General features: G+C 45.5%; 1 protein-coding gene across 1 annotated transcript in view; it reads left to right on the forward strand.

Annotated features, from left to right (window-relative positions):
- CCDC187 (coiled-coil domain containing 187) overlaps positions 1-21,209 on the forward strand; it is a 32,511-nt gene that overhangs the window by 5,003 nt on the left and 6,299 nt on the right. Inside the window, exons 5-20 of the mRNA XM_086858618.1 lie at positions 1,187-1,315; positions 1,619-2,286; positions 2,667-2,758; positions 2,845-3,518; positions 3,954-4,053; positions 9,608-9,783; positions 15,293-15,390; positions 15,750-15,860; positions 16,138-16,241; positions 16,740-16,846; positions 17,362-17,465; positions 17,588-17,775; positions 18,434-18,521; positions 19,303-19,517; positions 20,662-20,845; positions 21,031-21,193. Of these exons, the coding sequence (XP_086714744.1) occupies positions 1,187-1,315; positions 1,619-2,286; positions 2,667-2,758; positions 2,845-3,518; positions 3,954-4,053; positions 9,608-9,783; positions 15,293-15,390; positions 15,750-15,860; positions 16,138-16,241; positions 16,740-16,846; positions 17,362-17,465; positions 17,588-17,775; positions 18,434-18,521; positions 19,303-19,517; positions 20,662-20,845; positions 21,031-21,193 (3,201 nt within the window). The remainder of the gene's footprint in view (positions 1-1,186; positions 1,316-1,618; positions 2,287-2,666; positions 2,759-2,844; positions 3,519-3,953; positions 4,054-9,607; positions 9,784-15,292; positions 15,391-15,749; positions 15,861-16,137; positions 16,242-16,739; positions 16,847-17,361; positions 17,466-17,587; positions 17,776-18,433; positions 18,522-19,302; positions 19,518-20,661; positions 20,846-21,030; positions 21,194-21,209) is intronic.

A 21,209-nucleotide genomic window follows, 5' to 3' on the forward strand; every position in this document is an offset into this window, starting at 1 on the left:
TCTGGAAAACATAATTCCCCCCGTGACACGATTCACATGAGCCTGCAGAGGCTGCTGCAAATGAAAACATAAAAGTTGTTGGCTGTGACTCCTTCAGTGGCTGTGGTGGAGGAGAAGATGGTGCCTCACACCGTTCCCAAAGCACAGGGGGATCTCAGGGCAGTCCCACTCACCCCTGAGGCTTTGGAGAGTCCTTTGTGTCCCTCCCTCACTCCGAGGTGCTGCCCACAGCTCAGCACACAGACAAGTTCTGAGCAACAGCTTGAAGAGCCTGACTCAGCCCATTGATGAGCACTGAACCACATGAGCTGAGGCTGGTGCTGATTTCAGAGTAAAATCTTTCCTATTAAAAAAAAAAGTGAGTATTTGAATTGGGGCAGATTTTGGGGGGTAGAATCTCCATGCAAAACTCAACTAAAGTACCTCTTCAGCCACCTTGTGCTTGCAAGTGTTTTGCAATAAATATATAATTGTGCAAGTTTTGGCATGCTGTGAATACAATCTGAAATTATGAAGTAAAACAGTGATAAATGTTGTCTATTATGTGGCATCACCTATTAAGCAAGAGTAATTTGTTTGTGCTGCATTCTGCACCATTTATTTCTGCATTAGACATTGTCCCTCATCCTGTATCCTCCATTGATTCTTCCACACCACATCCTGCTGATTCTCACCAGTTTAAAAATTAATTAGTTTCCTCTGGTGAGTTTGAAGTAATCACAAGGAAAAGAATAATTTTGTTATCCCCTTCCCTTCAGTTCTCAAATGCGCTGGTACCCAGGAAGTCCTGACCTTTTCTCTGTGTTTTTGAGGCCTCTGGGAGTCAGTGATTTCTGAGTAAAACTTCAAAGGACTGTGTGAACACACTGCAAGTGTGGAATTATATAACTGCTGATGGTAAAGCCTTAGGAAAGCACTGAACCTTCACATTTTACACTCATGAACCCATCTGATTCATGATCCTGGCAGCCTCCAAAGTCTGAGTGCTTTAAAAACTTTTTGTTATCAAAGTAGCACCAACTTTTTTTATTTTAAACCTGCTCCAACTTAAACTTTTTAGATCTCTCCATGCCTGATTCTCCATGTGATTCCTGGAAATAACCATTAAATGGACTGGAATAAGAGTTACAAGTCTTTCAATGAACATGTGGGGCTTTAATAATTAAATAAAAGCTCTCTGTTTCAGGTGTGAATCTACCTGGTGTTTCTGCATGGAGAGAAGGTCAGAAGCTGGCTAGAAGGCTGCTGGGTCCACCCCTTCCACTTCCACATTTGAGGAGCAGAACTGGAGAGCAGAGCACAGCAAAAACCTTTGGTACAGCTGTCCCTCTACAGCACTGCTTGTTTTGGCATACCCAAAAAATAAAAAAGGGTTTATTAAACTTAAATGAAACTAAAGCTTTCCAGGCCCTTCTGATCACCTTTCTTTAAACAATTGGCCATTGCAAATTCAAATTTCACCTTGACAGATTTATCTTCTGCCTGAATATCAGAGATTTTACAAGCAAATAGTCCTCAGTACTGTGGTAGGAAGCAGGTTGGGTATAGATACAGGAATTGCTACTTTCTGAAATAATTACATTATTATTTCACTGTTGTTTCCTAATCTTTCCCACAGAACCTTTGGAAGGAGGTCGAGGACTTGGGGCAATGCTGGTGATGGAGATCAGCTCCAGAATGAAGGGAAATGAACCTGTGGGGGAGAGCCCTGGAGCTCACAGTGCTGTGGTCGCTCCCAGCAAAGCTGAAAGGGGCAAAAATGCACCCACAGAGGATACAAAGCAAGCACTCAGGAAGCTTCTCTCGCAAAGCCAGGCCTGTGAGGAACACAGACAGATCAGGCTCCCCAGAAATGCTGTGAAACACCAATCCCAAGGGATCCATTCTCCTCCACCTGGACTTTCATTAATGAAAGATGGAGCCAAGCCCAGCACCTCAGGAAGCTGCAGCAGAGGAAAAAGTGCATCTCCTCAGAGACCAAAAGGGTCTGAGAAAGAAAATATAAAGCAACCTTCAAAGAGGAGGATAAACCTTAAAAAACCTCACCCCTACAGCCCTGAAAGCGTTCGGGAATTTATGCACCAGAAAAAAGCAGAAAGAAAGAAAAAAATCCTCGAAGAGAAAAAGTCTTTGGCACAGGCTGTGGAGATGAGGAAGAAGAGGTTGCAAGAAGTGTACAGGAAACAAAAAGAAGCTATTGGGAAGAAATCCTGTCCTGATGAGATGCACAAACCCATCGGGAAAACAGGTTCTGCCAAAGGAAATCCTCAGTGTGAATTTGAGCAAGTAAGCCCTAAGGAGAGGCAGATTGAAACCCCTCCTTGATCAGTGCTGCACTGTGTAGGACATGAAACACTTCATACCAATGCTTTGAAGTGCCAGGGAGAAGAAGTTTTAGAAAAAATTTAGAAAAAATTTAAAAAATTTAGAAAAAATTTAGAAAAAACATTTAGAAAAAATGCTGGGCTCATTAGTAGGGCTGGAACCCTCAACTTCAGGCCAAAAACCTGGAAATCTCCAGTGCCTGAGCTAAAAGAAGAGGTTTGCTGTGTGGTGTGAGCAGTTTTCCAGTTACATGAGCCAATTATTAGGTGGAATAAAAGCCAAACATTACCTTTCTGTTATCAGCTATTGAGTGCTTACATTGCCAGGCTCTTCTCTTTCAGGAGCAAACCAGTGGGGGAGTACTGGAAAGGAGTTTTATTGCCTGGGTGGATGAAACATCCTCTCTTCTATCACCTGAAGATCACAGAAGCAGGTACTCAGACATAAAAAGCATCCTAGAAAGCCTCTTTCTCAGCTCACACTACAGACATCTCTCTTGTTTTGTTTTTTTTTTAACAGGAACGAACTCCTAGAAACAGCTCAATCACCTAAAAAAGGAGAGGAATTAGGTCCTCCAGCACCACTGGAATCCAAATTCTGGTTTCTCAGTCCTCTGAAATATGAAGATTTGAGGGACTACTCTCCCCCATCTCTGCATTCACCTCCTCTGAGCTTTTCTGTTCCTCAGAAAGAGGCAAAACCTTTCCCCAAGGACTCATCTTTTGGACTTTCTCCACACAGAAGCACACAGGATCGAGTGAGAGCCATTCATAGTCTGTCCAGGGAACTCACAGAAAAGATTGACGTGGCACAGAAGAGGCTGAGTGCAGCCAGCTGGGTTAAAGCCTCTGCTGACAAACAATCAACAGAGACAACTCTGGACCTTTACAGTGATCCTCCTTCTGTGCCAGGACCTGAGACTTCCAGGGATAGGCAAAAGAAGACAGTGACTGCCCAAATGCTTCTGGACAGCACAGACCCTGATGTGCTTTGTGTGACATCCGATGGGGAAGGTCATGGACTGGGCAGGACTGGCCTGGTGGGCAGCACTGAGGGAGAGCTGGACAGACAGAAGGGAATGCCAGCTCCTTTGCCTGGTAGGAATTCTGAGAGGGAAGAAATGCCCTGGATCACACATCATGCACGGCAGAGTCACCTCAGCCCTGCAGGAAACCTGAGCAACACATTGCAAGGTAAATCCTTTCCACATGACACAACAGGGATGCTCAGCTACCACTTCCCAGGTCTTTCAAAGCTACAAGCAGAGGTTAAGCTTCACCTCCCCCTGGCTATTTATTAGAAATGTTGTGCCTTGGAAAATCCCTGAGCAGTGGCTCTCCTAGGTTTTACTTTCCTCCCCTCTCCTTGCACGTGTGAAATGAAATCTCATAATTTTATCTGTGGCTTTGCCACCAATTTTGGACATATAACCTTCTGGTGCCTAGGCTTTCCCAGGAGTAAAATAATTACAAACCTAAGCCCATGTAGTTAAAAACCTGTGGACAAGAAGAGCTGTGTTGAAGTGAAGTGCTCACCCGTGAGTAGGCAGTGAATAGATGCCAAAGCTTGGGTCATTTCATTCTATGAAGAGCATATTTATTAAATGCCTTCATTTGTCTTTTTAAAAGGTTTCCCTGTGAAAAAGGGCTCCAAGGTGGACATAATTCTATGGCATGAAAAGCCAATAACCAGCTCAGCCTCTCCAGCTCACAGATTCCTCACTAGAAGGTAAACAAAGCTGGATATTTTATTCTCTGCTAAATGTTCCTTGCATGTATTTAAAATAAGGAGCACCAATTCAGCATGGAGCCAGACTCGGGGCAGTGGGTCTTCTAGACTTCACTTTCCTCTCATTGCATCTGTGAAAAGACATTTCACAATTTTACCTGTGGCTTTGCCACATTTTGGACACATGACTTCTCCTTCTGCTGCCTAGGCTTTCCCAAAAGTAAGGAAGGAAATATAAACCCGACCCCATGTAGTTGGAAATCTGGGGATAACAAAGCTGGATATATTATATTCTGCTGAATGTGCCACACAGACTTAAAATAAATAGCAGGGATGGTGAGTTCCCTGGGGCTGGTGGATCCCTGGGAGTGGTGGATCCCCGGGAAGGGTTGGTGGATCCCAGGTTCAGAGGGTTCCCCAGGAGTGGTGAATCCCAGAGAGCAGTGGGACCTATAGGAGCGGTGGATCCCTGGGAAGGGTTGGTGGATCTCGGGTCTGATGGGTTCCCAGAAGTGGTGGATCCCTGGGTTTGCTGGATCTCCTGGGAGCCTTGGATCCCCAGGTCCAGTTGGTGGATCCCAGCTCCAGTTGGTGGATCCTGGCTCTGATCAGTGGATTCCGAAGTCTGGTCAGTGGATCCCAGGTTGGGTGGGTGGATCCTGGCTCCAGTCAGTGGATCCCGGCTCTGGTCGGTGGATCCTGACTCCGGTGGATCCCGGCTCCGGTCGGTGGATCCTGGCTCTGGTGGATCCCGGCTCCGGTCGGTGGATCCTGGCTCTGGTGGATCCCGGCTCTGGTGGATCCCGGCTCCGGTTGGTGGATCCCGGCTCTGGTGGATCCCGGCTCCGGTCGGTGGATCCCGGCTCCGGTCGGTGGATCCCGGCTCCGGTCGCTGGATCCCGGCTCCGGATGGTGGATCCCGGCTCTGGTCGCTGGATCCCGGCTCTGGTCGCTGGATCCCGGCTCCGGTCGCTGGATCCCGGCTCCGGTCACTGGATCCCGGCTCCGCTGGATCCCGGCTCTGGTCGCTGGATCCCGGCTCCGGTCGCTGGATCCCGGCTCCGGTCGCTGGATCCCGGCTCCGGTCGCTGGATCCCGGCTCCGCTGGATCCCGGCTCTGGTCGCTGGATCCCGGCTCCGGTTGGTGGATCCCGGCTCTGGTCGCTGGATCCCGGCTCCGCTGGATCCCGGCTCCGGTCGGTGGATCCCGGCTCCGCTGGATCCCGGCTCCGGTCGCTGGATCCCGGCTCCGCTGGATCCCGGCTCCGGTCGCTGGATCCCGGCTCTGGTGGATCCCGGCTCCGGTGGATCCCGGCTCCGGTCGCTGGATCCCGGCTCTGCTGGATCCCGGCTCTGGTGGATCCCGGCTCCGCTGGATCCCGGCTCCGGTCGGTGGATCCCGGCTCTGGTCGCTGGATCCCGGCTCCGCTGGATCCCGGCTCTGGTCGCTGGATCCCGGCTCCGCTGGATCCCGGCTCTGGTCGCTGGATCCCGGCTCTGGTCGCTGGATCCCGGCTCCGCTGGATCCCGGCTCTGGTCGCTGGATCCCGGCTCCGCTCGCTGGATCCCGGCTCTGGTCGCTGGATCCCGGCTCCGGTCGCTGGATCCCGGCCGTGCTGCAATGACGCTCTCTCGCCACCGGAGGGCGCCGCGGGCGCGGAGCGGGACGGAGCGCGCACATGGGTGAAGCTGCCCCGGCCTCCCCCGAGCGGGGATTAATTAAAAATTAATTTCTAGCGATTGTTTTCACTCTCTTTGCTACAAAAGTGGGTGAAAGATTCCCACGTGAACAGTGCAGTTCCGTAGGCTGTGTGCGTGCTCACACACAGCACCTTTCCTTGGACAGCACATGTGTGATTATTGTGGAAAACCGGTTTGGGAGCAGGAAGTGTAGAAAAAAGGATTACATTAATGTAGGTAGTTGTCAGCCTACATTAATCAAATATTTAATGTAGACAGCAGTTGAGAGAAAACCCTTTGAATTTGGCCTGTCTTAGAGAGCAAACTGCCCCATTGGGTCCTCTGTGGTGACAGGGGGACCGTGAAGGGACAATCATTATCTGCAGGTCACAGCGTGTCCCTGCCCAGCCACAGAGAAGGACAAAGCCAGAGCTCCCACAGAGGCCACACGACTCTGCAGAGAAGAGAATAAATCCCCTGAGCCCTGCAAGATTAACTATGACCTGGACATATTAGCAAAGAAAGGACATATGTGCAGCAAACTGGCCACTGCATCCCCAGTGTCCCATCCGCAGACAAGGACAAGGAGCTGGTGCTGTGGGAATCCAGGAATGGCCTGGATCTGCTCCATGGGCACTCCAGTGGTGCCTGGGAATGAGCTGGCTGGGCCAAACTACCTGCAGCTAGACATCTCTAGTGGAAAAAAGAATGTTTTTTTCTCTTTTTAATTGAAGGTGGGATATTAGGCCCAGTGTTCTTTTCAAGAAAATTGTTTACAGCTTTACAGTGCAAAGTAAAGAGGAGGAAAATGAAAATTAGAGAGATAAGTCCAGACAGATGAGCTTACCAAAGTTATGAGGAGTAATTACTGTAATTACCAGCCACCACACTCCCAAAGGTTGGGCTGATTTCTGCTCCGAGAAATCAGTTTGCAAGGATTATGGAGATGTTCTGTCACAGAAGATGGCAAATGTATAAAACATGAGCAGCAGATACTCAGAGTGTGCAGTGGAGAGAGTCAGAGCTGTGTCTGCACTGCACCTTGGGGAGCACAGCTCAGCAGCTGTGGGCTCCATCACTCTTGTCCTGACACCACCCAAACTCACAGGAATGGTGGAAGGTACAGGACCCTCTGGGCCCAACAGGAACAGCCCTCCAGCTGTAAGGGACAAGCATCAAACCAAGGAGAAATAAGACAGATTGCACCGATCTGCTGAACAATGCAATTACTGAGAAAGCAAAGCAGCCAGAGTCAAAAAGTCCTCAGAGCATCACTGAAAAAAACACCAATAAAACCTCTCAAACAATAAATCACAGCCCTCTTGCAAGTGCTGCTTCAAAAGATGAGGAGAGCTACTTGCAGATAAAATATCGCTGTATTTAGAGATTAGAAGTGGAAAGTGTGGCTGTATTGTGAATGACTCCAGTTTCATCTCCTGGTGGGCTGAGGGCTCCCTGTGATGCAGCAGCAGTGACAGTGAGGGGACAATATAAAGACCACCCCATGCCTAACCCTTCCTTAGCTACTGGTAAAGTACATAATTTATACAAAGGCTCAGAGTAAAAGCTTGTCTTTTGTACTCAGCTTTTATTTGTATATAATCTAGAGTCTGATTTTCACCTCTCCTGAATGCTGCACACTCACAGGAAGCAAAAGTGGATGAGTCCTTTGGCACACAGAGTGAGGCCCCTGTGATCAAGTTATTCCTGAAGTTGATTTGGTATCAACTGATTCATTACAGATCAAATCAGACAGAAAGCCACCAGATAAAGGAGCACCAGTGTGCTCTAAGGAGGTAACTGTGGAACTTTGAGTTTCTCCTGCTCCAGGAGCATTTGCACTTTGAGTGCATGAAGTCTCTGTGGGGAGTGTCAGCAGGCAGTGAAGGGAACCTGTCTCTTGCACACAAAACTTCACAGGCTGTGCTGACCAGAGGGGTCAGTGCTGTGTTCTTTGCCTTGTAAACCTGTTTCTATAGAGCTCTCAGTGATGTTACTAGAGCTGGGTTAGAAAATGGGATGGTAAAAGCACCTGAGCTGGGTCTGTGCTTTGACTTCCACTGCTAAGGAGTTAGGAGTCCACATTTGGCTACAACAGACCAAGTTCTCTCTCTCCAATAGCTGATCTGAACAAAGCTACCTGTTAAAACTGACTGTGTGCTGGCCTTATTCACAAATACAAAACATCCAGCACTTCAGACCCAGCACTCTTGAGCATGACCTTCTCCACAGCCAGTTTCAACAGCACAGTTTGCTGTTTACATGTTTAATTATAGCTCTGAAAACAGCAGCTCGTGTTCATGCACAAAATCCTGCAGGTGCCTGTTTCCATAAGAAATGTTCCCATTTCATGCCCGGCTGCTCCCCAGTCCGCAGGGGCGGCTGGTGGAGATTTGTTGCTGATGCAAATGACTCACTGATGGGAATTCTCCAAACAGCCTGAAAATGTGTGGGCAATTCCATCTTTTTTTTTTTTGTTTCAGTTGCCTCTATAAGTGGCTGTGTTCTTGAGAGTCAAAAAAATAATCCCATTTTTTGCTGTAGATTCAGATTTGAAAGTGCTGTGGGTAGCTTCAGGGGCTGGGACAGAGGGTGGTGGCTGGAGAGTCCCCTGTTGGGTCACAGCTCTGCCTCCTGCTGTGGACTCAGCAATGCTTTCTTGTTAGTTCAAACCCAAACAGCCTCATCTGGGAGCTGTGGTGGTTTATGCAGAGCTGGCTGTGTCTGGAGGACAGGCATTGCTGGTCACTCCTGTGGAAACCCAGTGTTTTCTGTAGAATCTGCCTTGATTTCCACTGATGCCCTTCCCAGGATGTAAACCTTGGCATCAGTCTCCCCAAACAGAGTAGGCACTTCCCAAGAGCCAAAGAAAACAGTGCCTAAAAAACCACCACAACACAACTGCAGAGACAAAACTGAGAGCATTTAACCAATGAATATTAGAACTGCTTTGGAAGAAATCCCTGTTTCTCTGTTCTTTCTCTCTCATCCACCTTTGCTCCCACTTTCTGAAGACTACATCCAAGACGCGTTAGTGGAAGCTGTACTAATCGTTTTAGCAGTTTCTGGGTCATGAAAAACAAAGAAAAGCTTATTAACGAGAAAAATGAAATAAGATTTCCCTAAGCTGATTGCTGATAAAAAAAATTTCCACATTCATTTTTCTGTATAAAAAAGAAAACATCTGTCACCATTTCAGTGTCTCAGTGTCCCTGTGTGTGGTTCAGCTGAGGCTTGATCAATAAATGCTCAATTTCACACCTTCTTTTTTAATCTTTTTAGTTAAGCTCAGATAGTTGCAGACCAAAACAAAATAAAATCAGTTAGCTGAGGTCTTCATCCGCAGGACTTGGTGATGACATTGTTTTGGTGATGACATTGTTTTGAAATATTAAAGTATATGCATCACTCCCAGATCTTAGTTGGGCCAGAGCCATGCTCAGCACAAGTCCCAGAAACACTGGAACAGAGTTCAGGACTTGGTGTTTCTAAACAGATTTCTTTGCCAAGGTTCAGAGCTGGATTGTGCAACCAAGTCCCGACAGTGGCACAGATTGTACATTAAGCTTCCACACTGCAAGGTTGTTGTTTGTGTTTGCCACCAGGTTGAAAAATACCCAGCTCTTTCAGAGCAGTAATTAGAGTAGGTAAAAATGAGTGTTGTTAGCTTTCCTGACAACATCAAGGTACAAGACAGGAGATTTTGTTCGTTGCCAGGTATGACATCTCAGGGAGCCTTTTGTTTCTGTTTGACAAAATGGAATAGTTCTGTTTAAATGAAATTACCTTTTTTTTTTTTTTTTTTTTTAAGTTCAAAATATTGCTTTATACACATCTCAAAAACTTGGTAATTGTTGTTGTCACCTTGACACAGCTCACAGGGAGAACTCACAGCACGGAGAGATCAGTGTGGATGTGAGACTGTTTTGAAAATTCAGAACCACGAGGAAATGGCCAACCCATCACCTGGAGAGAGCCTGAGGATCTGGGCCAGCCTGAGCTTCCAGCCCTCTGCCACTCTGAGAGCTGACAGCTTTGAGCAGGACTTGGGTAAGGTGGCATCTCCCAGAGGGTCTCTCGGTGCCTTTCCAAAGTATTCCTTGTGCTGTGGCAACAGAATGAATAGTTCCTCATTGCAACAGAATTCTTGATGATGGTTCTGGCTAGGGCTGAAAAATCTTCTGGGTTTAGGGGAAGTTTCAAATAGATGGCTCTCCTCCAGATTTCAAAGGTGAGAAAGGGTGCATGAAAAATTGTCCTCTCAACATATATGCACAATCTAAGAGATCATATGGAATTATTATTATTAAAATTGCATAAAATACAATATAACCTGTTTGCCTTTTCCATGCTGTGCTGTCACAGGTGTCAATTCAGCTCACAGTGACAGCTACAGGTGGAACAAACCCCATTTAGCTCAGAGACATTTCCAGCACCTTGCAGCTTCATCTGGAGGTCTCTGGGAGCCTTACAATTAACTCTTCATAATAACCCCATCTGAGCAGCGTGGGACATTGTCCTGCTTGGACAGCAAGGGACACCAAGGCACATGACACGGGCAGGGTGCAGGGGGAATGGAGGGATGTGCTGCAGGGTGCTCGGGGCTGGCCAGGGGTGCAGAGCATGGCCACTTTGCCCGGAGCAAAGGTTTGCACAGAAACAAGGGAAAGTTCGTGGCCGAAAGGGTTAAAAGCCAAGCAGTAGCGTGCAGACCGCTCTGTCTGAAGAGATCTCTGCCTGCTCCCACCAAACAGGAGCAGATGGTGCATTGTTTTAAGGGCTTTTCCGAGACAAAAGAACAAGATCAGATAACCTTTCCTCAAAGAGGGTACTTACAAAAAGCCTTTGCTCTTATTAAGGATTCTTCATTGTTTTCCTCACAACATTTTATACATCATATTGGATTTTGGGGTGGTGGAGAAGCCAGCATTGTTTACTGTGCTTCTCCCTCCTCCCCCCAGGGACCAGGAGGGCATCTTAGACATTGGGCAGCAAGGCCGTTGTCTGAAGTGTTTTACCCTAAGCGAAAGACAATCTATTTATTTACTATTAATAACTGAGGGCCCCAATTCTGCAAGGCCCAGCCATCCACTATTCACCGCAGGAACAATAGGAGCTGCTGCCTCGTGTCTCTGCCAGGAGAAACCTTCTTCCCCTTCCCTGAGCATTTGCAGGAGCTGCCAGCCCAAGGCTGGATTGAAGCAGCACTCCCACCATGGCCACAGGAGGCACAGAGCTGCCTTGCTCAACACAATGTGGCTTTGAAATATGGGTCACAAGTGGCTCTGTCACCACCCAGAGCAGGGACAGGGGGTTCAGACTCGAGGCTGCATTGTTTGCTCGGAGGCATCACCCAGCAGTTGGCTCTGTCCTTTCATGGGACACAGAAGTCACCGTGCACACGCAACATAATGAGGTGTAATTCTACAACTGCTGCCAAATACACATATTTACCTTTCAGAGGGACACATGTCAACCCACTGCCGTGCCAAAGAAAGATTTTCTGTAGTAAACACACTTGGCAAAATAACAAATTTCATTTCAAATATCTTAAAGCAGAGAGAAGAAGATATTCACAAAATATTTGTTTACTACTTGGGGTAAGACAGTGAGCTTGTCCTGAATTGTTGAATTTTCTTTTTAAACACAGCCAGTATAAAACCCAGAATTGCAAATCCTGGAAGTTCATGCTGTGGTAAACAAAAATTGTCCCCACAGGTAACATTGGGAAGTATTTCACATTGCATTTATATGAATTTCTCACCAGTTTAGGCACAAAACTTGGCATAACCAATGAGCTCATAAGGAAGGGCTCTGCATATTACAGCACTATGTAAAACCATTCTGTCATTCCTGCCAAACCACCAGGGCTGTCCCACAGGGAGCTGAGGAGATGAGCTGTATTTTCCTTGCTACTCCAACATGTCCTCTGAATACAGTCCAAATTTCTGTATTTCTATTAAATAAGAGAATGGTATGATTTTTAAAACCCCAACATTTTGCCTGTGCCCCTTCCTACCGTCTAGGGAATGGCCTTTGAGCCAGACTGGATTGAATGAGCCAGAAATCTCATTTCATCAGACCAGACTTTTTATTTCCTGGGTTTGGTTTTTTTTTTTGTGTTTGAGAGAGAACAATATTTAAGCTGAAACAAATTGTTTAAGACGTATTCTCTAAATGTTGAATCTTTATCATGGCTACTGCTTTAAAATAATTTGCATTAGGAAAGCAAATTGAATGTTTTCCATTGTTCTTGAAATGCAGAATTTTAACCTGAACTACAAGGAAAATGTATTTATTTACATGTATCATCTTTCCCTAAACTGCTGGTTGATATATTTTCTTGTATCACTAGAGGGAGCTGCCTTCTTGCTTCTAGAAGAGGGAGAAATTATTAAATGAGTGGAATAAGCACAGAAATGTATCAGCATGGCTTCAGCTAATTGTGCTCTGATACAGGAGAGTATTGAGCTAAGGCAGCTCTTCGTGTTCCCTCCCAAATCCTAAACTGTGTTCTGTATTTCCCACAGCTCCAGGGAGCTCCAGCTCTGCCTTCAGCACATCTGGAGTTGTCTGCAATGACGTTGTCATTGACTGAGAGAGTTTAGAATAATTGATGAGGAGCAAAAGGACCATTCCACGGAAATTCAGGATTCTGGTTAGGTCCAGATTCAGGCCCAGCTCTGTTGCTATCCTGAGCCAAGAGCTGCCCTGCAGCTCCGTGTGAGAAGGGGCAGCAGCAGGGTGAGGCACTGCCATGTGCTGCAACATCTGGCTGGGAGCTGAACTCAGGCCAGCCCTCCACACCAGAGGATTTAGATATAAACACAAAATATGCAGAGCACAGGCCACATTAATCCCCTTGTTTGGTAAGCAGCCACTCTTCAGTGACAAGTGGGATTCTCCAAGATACTCCAGAGCGCAGCTCAACTCATGGATTTCCTGAGGGAACAGGGAGAGGCTTCACATTTGGGGATTGCTCGTGGCTCACAGGTCTTGTTGAAGGGCCAAACAGCCTGTGCTGCGTTTCTCAGCTGTGATCAGGGGTTACCAAACCTCTTTTCTTCCTCCCCTTTTGCCTGTCATCATTGCAGCTCCCTTCCTGCACAGAGAGTGCTGGAATCTTGGTGGTATTTCACCCTACCTGGAGAGCATCCTGAAATAATAAGGCAACTGAGCTAACACGGTGATTCTGGAGAGGGGAAGGAGTTCACAAATGGGTGCAAATGGGGAAATTCCTTCTGGATCTGCTGCTCCGATCCACAGCAACATTTCAGGACACTTTACAGCCCATATTCCTACGTCTCCAGGCAATAATTCAGACATAGTGGCGCTTACAGCTAAAGTTGCAAGTATGTCTTTTTATAATAACTGGGTTGGTCTGATTGCTGACATGGGCAGAAAGAGAAAAAGCTGTCCTTGAGTAAAGCAGCAGTAAATGCTTCTGCCTTGCTTCAAGTGATTAGAAAAATGAGACTTTTAGCCTGGCTTTTTTAATTATATGTCAGGGAGATTCTACAGGGCTTTGCTGAGATTCTGCAGGTGCAGCGGAAAGTGATTTAATAAATAGCATTTTTTTCACAAGGCTGAGTGTATGCACATTGAAGCTATCTGGGTAGGCAGTAAATGCCATTCATCATCACCTAAAAGGACGTGAAGTTTAGCCAGATGGTATTTTCTTTAATGCAGGATGTTGCAGCACAAGAAATGCATCTGGAAATAGGCACAATTAGGAAAATTACATTCAAAAGGAGGGAAAAGAGATCAGAGCAAACTTTTTAATCACTTTGAGGTCAATACCAGTGGTTAGGCTTTGGTCAGAACAAGAGCATTGTTCAGTTTGAGGCACAAATTGAAACTATTTCTCAGGTTTTAAATTATATCCTCTTGTAATAAATGTACATAAATAATGTAATAAATTATTACATCTATATAATAGATGATCATATTTTTGACTGGCCCAGATATTAAAAGCTACTCAGACAACTTATCATCAATAAATATAACTTGTAACTTTTTAAAATAGAATGACCTTATTTGTTAGTATTGAAGGAGCTTTTGAAAGTGCTGTCTGTAGACCCACTGAAGAATTTTTCACTTGTCTTTTTTCTATTGCATTGCTTAAAACCACTGTTAAAACTTCTCTGTGCAAAACCCAGCTTTTTCATCCACTCCATTTTCCTAAATAGGTCATTGCACAAAATCATCTCTAGTTAACTATCAGCATTAAAGAGTCTGACTCAGTCCCCAAAATTAGAAAGGCTGGCTAATATGAAAAATCTTTCTAAAAAGATGTAATCTTAATTTGGCATGTCTAGATAATTTAGTATGATTTTGCCTTTTCAAACCACTCTCCAAACCCAGGAAAGGCCCATTAGCAAAATAAAGGAAGAGGTTTCCATCCAGTCTGTTGACTCTGAAAAGGAGGGGTTAAGAGAAACCTCGTATAGTACACTGTAGGAGGAAAGTGAAATCTGCAATCAAGCTGTTAATAAAAACAGAGCAGCATTCTGATAGAAAATCTGCACCAGGCTCAAAGATTTAATATTTTATTTCACTCACACCCACATAAACACAAAACTCATCCTAGCATGCAAACAAGCCCACATCTCTGCTCCTTCTGTGTTACAGGCCCTTCAGTCTGTAAAGCAAAAACAAACTCTGCATGTCATGGGCTTATCCTGCACCATGGGGTAATTTGGATTCAGGTGACCTGGATAGAGACAGAGATTTTATCTCAAGTTTCCAAGTCAAACCTATTTCTATTTATGACCCACACTTCAATTCTTTTATTACTCTGGTTGCTGTGACAGTGGCACAGCACAGAATAAACACACAACCTGTTTGCATAAGCTGAGAAATTCATCTGAGAAGCTCAAGCATCCAACAACATTTCTCTGGTAAACATAATATCAGCTGCACTGTCACACACAGGCAGGAGAGGTGCAATAAAGAAGTAGAAGTGAAAAAGGTGCACCTGGACCAAGAGGGAAATATTCCCCACTTCAAAATGAAAGCTTTTTCCCAGGGGTTTGTGTCCCCCAGTGATAAAAGAGAGAGGAACCAGCCTGCATCCCAATACAGATGGAGGGGACTTAAGGATACTGCTTGAGTTCCCAAAGAAGTCACTTTTTGTCACTTGGGAAACCTTGTCACAAGGTTGGGAAGTTTTTCTTTTGTACCCAGTGGCTCTGATCCTGTTGGTGCAGCAAAGGAGCAGTGGGAACAAGAGTGACAATATGCCACACTCTGAAATTCAAGCTTAGAACAGAAATTGTCCCTCATTCCTCTCTTCTGGCAAAGACCCTCAAGTTCTGCCAGTTCCCAATACTTGCAGGACTTTAGGCTCACACATTTTTTGACAGGTTATAGGTACTAACATTTTCTTTCTACAGTTATGGTAGAAGAAGTAAATGTATGCAGAGAAGTTATTTCAGGAACAAAGGCAGATGTCAAATTTGGGAGGCTTCCAAAAATAGGCCCAGGGTGGATTCCAAAGGAAAATGCAGTTGGAACAATGTACACATTCCCCTTGTGATGATCCCCTAAACTTCTGCAGGTGAGGGAGATTCTGGTGGCACAGAGCTGGAAGACAAACACAGGAGCCAGCTGGACATTTTGAGGCAAACCTCCCTACTACTGGCTCACAAAATGAAGGTCAGTGGGAAACCTGTGTAAGGAGAAAAGGGAAATCCAGTTCCACTGTCCCAGGAGGAAAGACGCTCCCTATTCCCTGATTCAGGTGTGCTTAGGCCATAATCTGTTGGCATCAGCTGATCTGAGTCAGGTTTATAAACCCCCATGGACTATAAAAGTGAGATGCCAGACCTCAGTTGCTGTTTGGAGATCTCAGTATGGCTCTGGTGGGTGAGAAGATGTTGCTGTGCTGCAGCTAAGGCAGCAGGCTGTGGCAGGAGCTGCCTGTGCAGCTCCTGTCCTGCCCTTTGCCCCCAGCTCTCAGGTGTTGTGTCACCTGGTTAAAGATACCATTTATGATGTGTCATTTCCTAACGCAGCTCCAGCAGAAACAGCAGCAGTATCAGCTCATGGTGCTGAGAGAGAAAGCAAAGCAAGAGGTTGAGGAAAGCCACAGGTTTTTGAGGGATCTGCTACAGCTCGATTCAGAGGTAAGTTACGATTTAGGATCTTGGGTTAACACCTCTAGGCCCCAACTCTCTTGAGAACAGTTCTAAACACACAGCAATTTATGAGCTGCTCTACCACCTTACCCTCATATACCCAGAGTTTTCTCCCAGCCCATTAATTCATCATCTCTTTAGGAATTGTTGGCATAGGAAAAGCCTTATCTACAACTGGGGGCTTTCCAAAGAAGATGAGGAAAAAAGGTTTAAGTGTTTTGCTTTTCAAATAGATTAAGGTGTGTGACAATTTGTGTGTGTGCAGGACAGCAGGATTTCCAAAGGCAGTGATCCTTCTGTGACAAGACCGTACCACGCAGAGCAGGCACAGAGAGGACACTGGTTGGAAGATGACCTTGCTGCTGGCAGGTACAGGAGGCAGGATACAGTGAGGCACTCCAAGGATTTGGCCTGTGTTTGACTATATTAATATTTTGGGGCACTAAAGTAATTACTATATAGTTGTTTTTTACCCTGACTTATGCCCAAACTACTGTATTAACACCTTTCCAATGTTGTGGGACATCTTGCACTTTTAAAAAGGTAGAAACCCCTCTGAAACTTGTGTGAAATTAATTTTCTTCATTTTGCTTTACTATCATACCCTTGATGTAAATTAGAATACTGTATGTGCAAATTTTTATGCTCGTTTAAAGTGGCATAAAGACTTGAGAATTGCTTCCAGGGTCTTATGGATGCAATTACCAGAAAGGCACCTTTGCACAGGTAAAACTTTCAGTATCACATAAAAATGAGCAGCATTCTTGTTTGAAAAGATTCAATCTCCACAGAGGACTTGGCTGTGAAAGAAAGGAATTGAAATAATATCTCTGACTGCAATATGAAAATATTTCCTTTTATCTTCAGTCATCAAGAGATGAGTTCACTGACACACTCTGCATTGAAGATAGAAAAAGATCCCAGTCTGGTAGATTCCAAAATATTGGGAGAAAGAAAACCTCGAGGAGGAGAAGGTTCATGTTTCTCAGTGCTTCAAGGAGGTGAACATGAAGTTAGAGGATATAGTGATACTGGGAAAATGCCCCATTCAGCCTGGCCTGGAACACAATTTTCTAACTAATTTTGAAAATTTTCACCTAAATGTTTATGTTCACTATGTATATTTAAGCCATGACCATTTTCCTCTGTACACCTGGCCCTTCTAAGACAACTGTGTTGGGAGCTGAGAGTTATTTACCCTACTGATGGGCCCCTTTTTTAATTTTTACCCATTTACCACGATTTCACTTGTAAGGGAGGTTGGTGTCCACACCTTGCTCCTGGAAGGGAACAGCTGAAGGATGACTCCTCCAGCTCCTGCTGAGGGCAGAGCATGGGCTTGGCTGACAAGTATTTGCCACAGGCACCTTGAGTTCAGGAACGGATGTTAACTTGTACTGGGGAAGTTGTTTTTTGGGTCTCTTTTTTTCTTTTCACATATTTTATTTTTGGTGACATTAACTCTTTGCCTTGGGATCTCTGCCAGCAGATCATGGGCAGTCACTGCACGGTCATCACACCTTGAATCTGCCCCACAGAGACACCTGGGACAACTCCGGAGAGAGCAGTGACCAGGCCAGCTCTGACAGCCAGGTAACACCAGCTCTCAGAATAGTCTGAGGGGTGTTTCTTTCTCTGGGTTGGTTGGATTTTTTGTTTTAGTCCCTCTATCAAACTGTTCACCCGATGATGCTGGTACTCTGCTCTGTCCCCAGTGGAGCACAGTCATTCCACACTTTGGAGGCTCCAGCACCTTCCACGGTTCCAGCCTGGCCGTGGTGGAGCAGTTTCTGAGGGGAGAGGAGCTGCGGGCTCGGCACCAGGCCGTGCTCCTGCGGCTCCGGAGAAAGGCTCTGCGGGAGAGGGCCAGGGCCGAGCTGGCCTGGCTGGAACACCAGAGACGGTGAGGGGAATGGGGGGCACTGCTGGTGGAGGCCTGCTCCGCTGGGCCTGGTTTCCCTCCTTCCAGGGGAACACAATAAATGTAAAATCTTCTTAGAAAACATGTAGTAAGTAAAGCATGAGGAGAGGAAAGGAGCATGCATGGTTTTAGTGTCCTCAGAGTACAGCTGAGCTTCTATTGCAGCCTCCTCTGTGGTGGTGTGAGGCATCAACTGAGCTGAGGAGCCCACAGGGACGGGCAGCGAGGGGTGTCCCTCGGGGGACGGGCAGCGAGGGGTGTCCCTCGGGGGACGGGCAGCGAGGGGTGTCCCTCGGGGGACGGGCAGCGAGGGGTGTCCCTCGGGGGACGGGCAGCGAGGGGTGTCCCTCGGGGGACGGGCAGCGAGGGGTGTCCCTCGGGGGGTGGACAGCGAGGGGTGTCCCTCAGTGCTGACTGGGCTGAGACACTGTAAGGAACCCCTCAGTGCTCAGGAGACTCCAGTTGCTTCAGGAGAGCTCCAGGCATTACAGCCCCAGGCTGGTGAGATGTCTTCTGAGTGTATCAGAACTTTCTGCAGAGCCTTCCATACCTACAGCTGCTCTGAGAGGAGCTTTGCTCCCATCCATAAATTCAAGGCATTTAATGATCTGACTCTGATTCTCATCCTTGTGATCCCCAGTGTTCTGGAAAACCTGCAGGATAGTACTGGAGCCTCTGCCATGGCAGCAAAGCAGCACAAAATCCTGATGGAGCTGAAACAGGAGCAGGTAATGCTGCAGTGAGAGGAGCTGGGGTTCATCCCATACCTACAGGGAGGATGCAGCACAGGGAGCTGTTTAGAGTTGCTGGAGCAAGTGGGGTTTGGGTTTAAAAAAAAAAGAAATTACTTTGCATCCATTATTCTGCATGTTTCCTACATACCCACAGCAAGGTGGGTTTTGTGCCAAAGTCAGCAGTCTGTAAATCTTGGATAAAAGAAAACATCTTTTTTTTTCTCTTCTGCTACCTTACTGTTATTGTGGATTTTTCTGTTTATGCCATAACAAACAGGTCATATAATGTAGGTTTCCACTGATTTATGCTTGTGATGTTGAAATATATTAAATTAATCTGACAGCTAATTTTATAGTCTCAGTTATTCTACTATGCAGGGTTCATAATTACACTTGGTAGTCAGAAAATTTCTGTCCTGCTCCTTACGTAGTGCAAGCCTCTCACCTCTCATTTAAGTAAAGGAATTCCTTGTGCAAACTACAAGCACCCTGTAGTTTTGAATGATCTGAAGACAATTTATTTTTAGAGGTCTCATCACTCTTGACAGCCCATCAAAACATCCCTTTACCTGTCATCAGTTTTCACAGGTGAAACCCCTGTTGAAAAAAACCTGCAAATTTCTTCTATAAAAAAATAAAAAACCTACTTATTGAATTTCCAGGGTATTTTGGGATTAAAAGTGCCCTATGTTAAGAAACTGTTATACATATTTTTAAGTATAGCTCTTTGTTATCTTCACTCTATTATGCTCCTTTCTTTCTCTGCTTTGTGTAGGCAGAAATCCAGCACTTGCAAAACATCCACAGGGCAGCCCATCAAGAAAGGAAGGTTTTATTAAAGCGGCAGACAGAACTCTTAATGATGCAGCATTCAACAGCACAACTCCAGGAAAAGCTGCAAAGTTTGGCTGGGAAGCAGGAAGTTATGAAGTCAGGGAGTAAAGACAGTTGTGTCCAGCTAAAGCATAAAAAGAGCAAGAAGTATGAGGGGTAAGTAAAAACTCTCATTGTCATAAGACCAAATCCAAGATGGAAACAGGTATGTCCTAGCTAATTGTGTGATCTTTAGATACTCCAGAGAGGAAGTTTAAGATGATAAATCTTTAAAACTTCTGTGTTCAAGCAGTTGATAAATTAAGGTCACTGCTTATCATTCTGTCCCAAATGGTGAGTTCCTCAGGGCACCTTTAATGATGCCACACAACTGTTAATGATAGCTCATGTTTTCATGGTGGCTTTTAACTACAAACCCAAACCACTTTGCAACTATATATTAATTAGTCTTCACAATACCCATATGGAATGAGTAGAAAGGTATTGATTTAATTGGTGAAATTCACTCCTTTGTCACCCTCTGGCTCTGAGCCTCTGTATCACTCAGCCCCTTAGAGCTGGTCTGTGCTTCACTGAGGATATAACCACTTACAACAGATTTAGTAATACATGGGGCTAAATTTTAGCTTAAACTGAAGCACAGAGGTGTGATATAAAATTCTACAGTGAGATATAATTCAGGAGTTTAGTTAGACTGATAAATCCCATTCCTGCTGTTCCTCAGGAACTGTATCCCCTGCATCCCTATCTGCTTCCTGCTGGGCTGGAGGAGATGAGCAGCGTGAATTAGAACCCCACAGCATCCACACTGCTCAGAACAAAAATCTAGTTTGCTTCAGGAAGATAAAAAGCAGTTAAAGACATATATTTATCTATATGAATTAAAACCCCCTTTCATTCAGTGTTACCCAGAGCTTTAGCAGGGTGGTGAGTCAGGTTTGTGCATTTACTTAAGTCCCCACAGGGGAAGGCTTTCAAATAAATCCCTGCATGGAACTGATCTATAATTCATGGTATTATTGATTACAAGTCAGAGAAATCTTTAAAAGGTTTCTTGGCTGTGCTTTCACTTCTTATTACTGACAAGGCTGCTAGTAGGAGAACAGTGAATATTGGTGTCAGTCTGGAGTAGCCAGGGGCTGGTGGAACTCAAATGCACCCAAAGTCTGGCTGATTGTCCATAGATCTCTGTCCTGTGCAGGAGTGCAGAGTGGTGATTATGCTATTTATCCACCTGCATGGGTATGTTCGTATTTTATACTGATCAGGAATGAAGCATTCCACCTCTAACTCATTACAGATTTTCTACTGAGAACAAGGAATCACCGGTACAACACCAGAAACAGGTGGAGGAGTTGCCAGCTTTGGAGCAGTCCCTTAATGCTCAGGATAATATTTTCTTACCTCTGGAACCTAGAAATTCAGCTGGAATGGAACCTATAGCCACACTCTTTACAAGAAAAGGCCAAAAGTGTGTATTTCTGGTAAGGACCACTTCTGGAATTCCATTAATGCTAAAGAAGGGGTACCACAGATTATATTTGCCTTAAAATTGGACCAGCACAAGACTCATTTGGCACTTAGGAACATGAAGTCAAAATAAGTGTGTTAGTTATGTGCACTTTTTCCTTAAGACATTAACTCTGTCTCCTAAATATTTACATTCTAGGAACCTGTGCTGGAGGAAAAGGCCCTTCTTTCAAACCCTGATCCTAAAGATAATGAAGATATTAATCCTTGTGGCAGAAAGTACCCAGTGAAAGGCTTGGGGATGCTTCCTACTTGGTGTAACTTATGCCTGGTTCAGGCAGAAAATACTCTTGAAGGAACAGGTCAATCATATTTAAT

This window comes from Cyanistes caeruleus, chromosome 20, assembly GCF_971803275.1.
Source record: "Cyanistes caeruleus chromosome 20, bCyaCae1.hap1.1, whole genome shotgun sequence".
In the NCBI taxonomy this organism is placed as follows: domain Eukaryota; kingdom Metazoa; phylum Chordata; class Aves; order Passeriformes; family Paridae; genus Cyanistes; species Cyanistes caeruleus.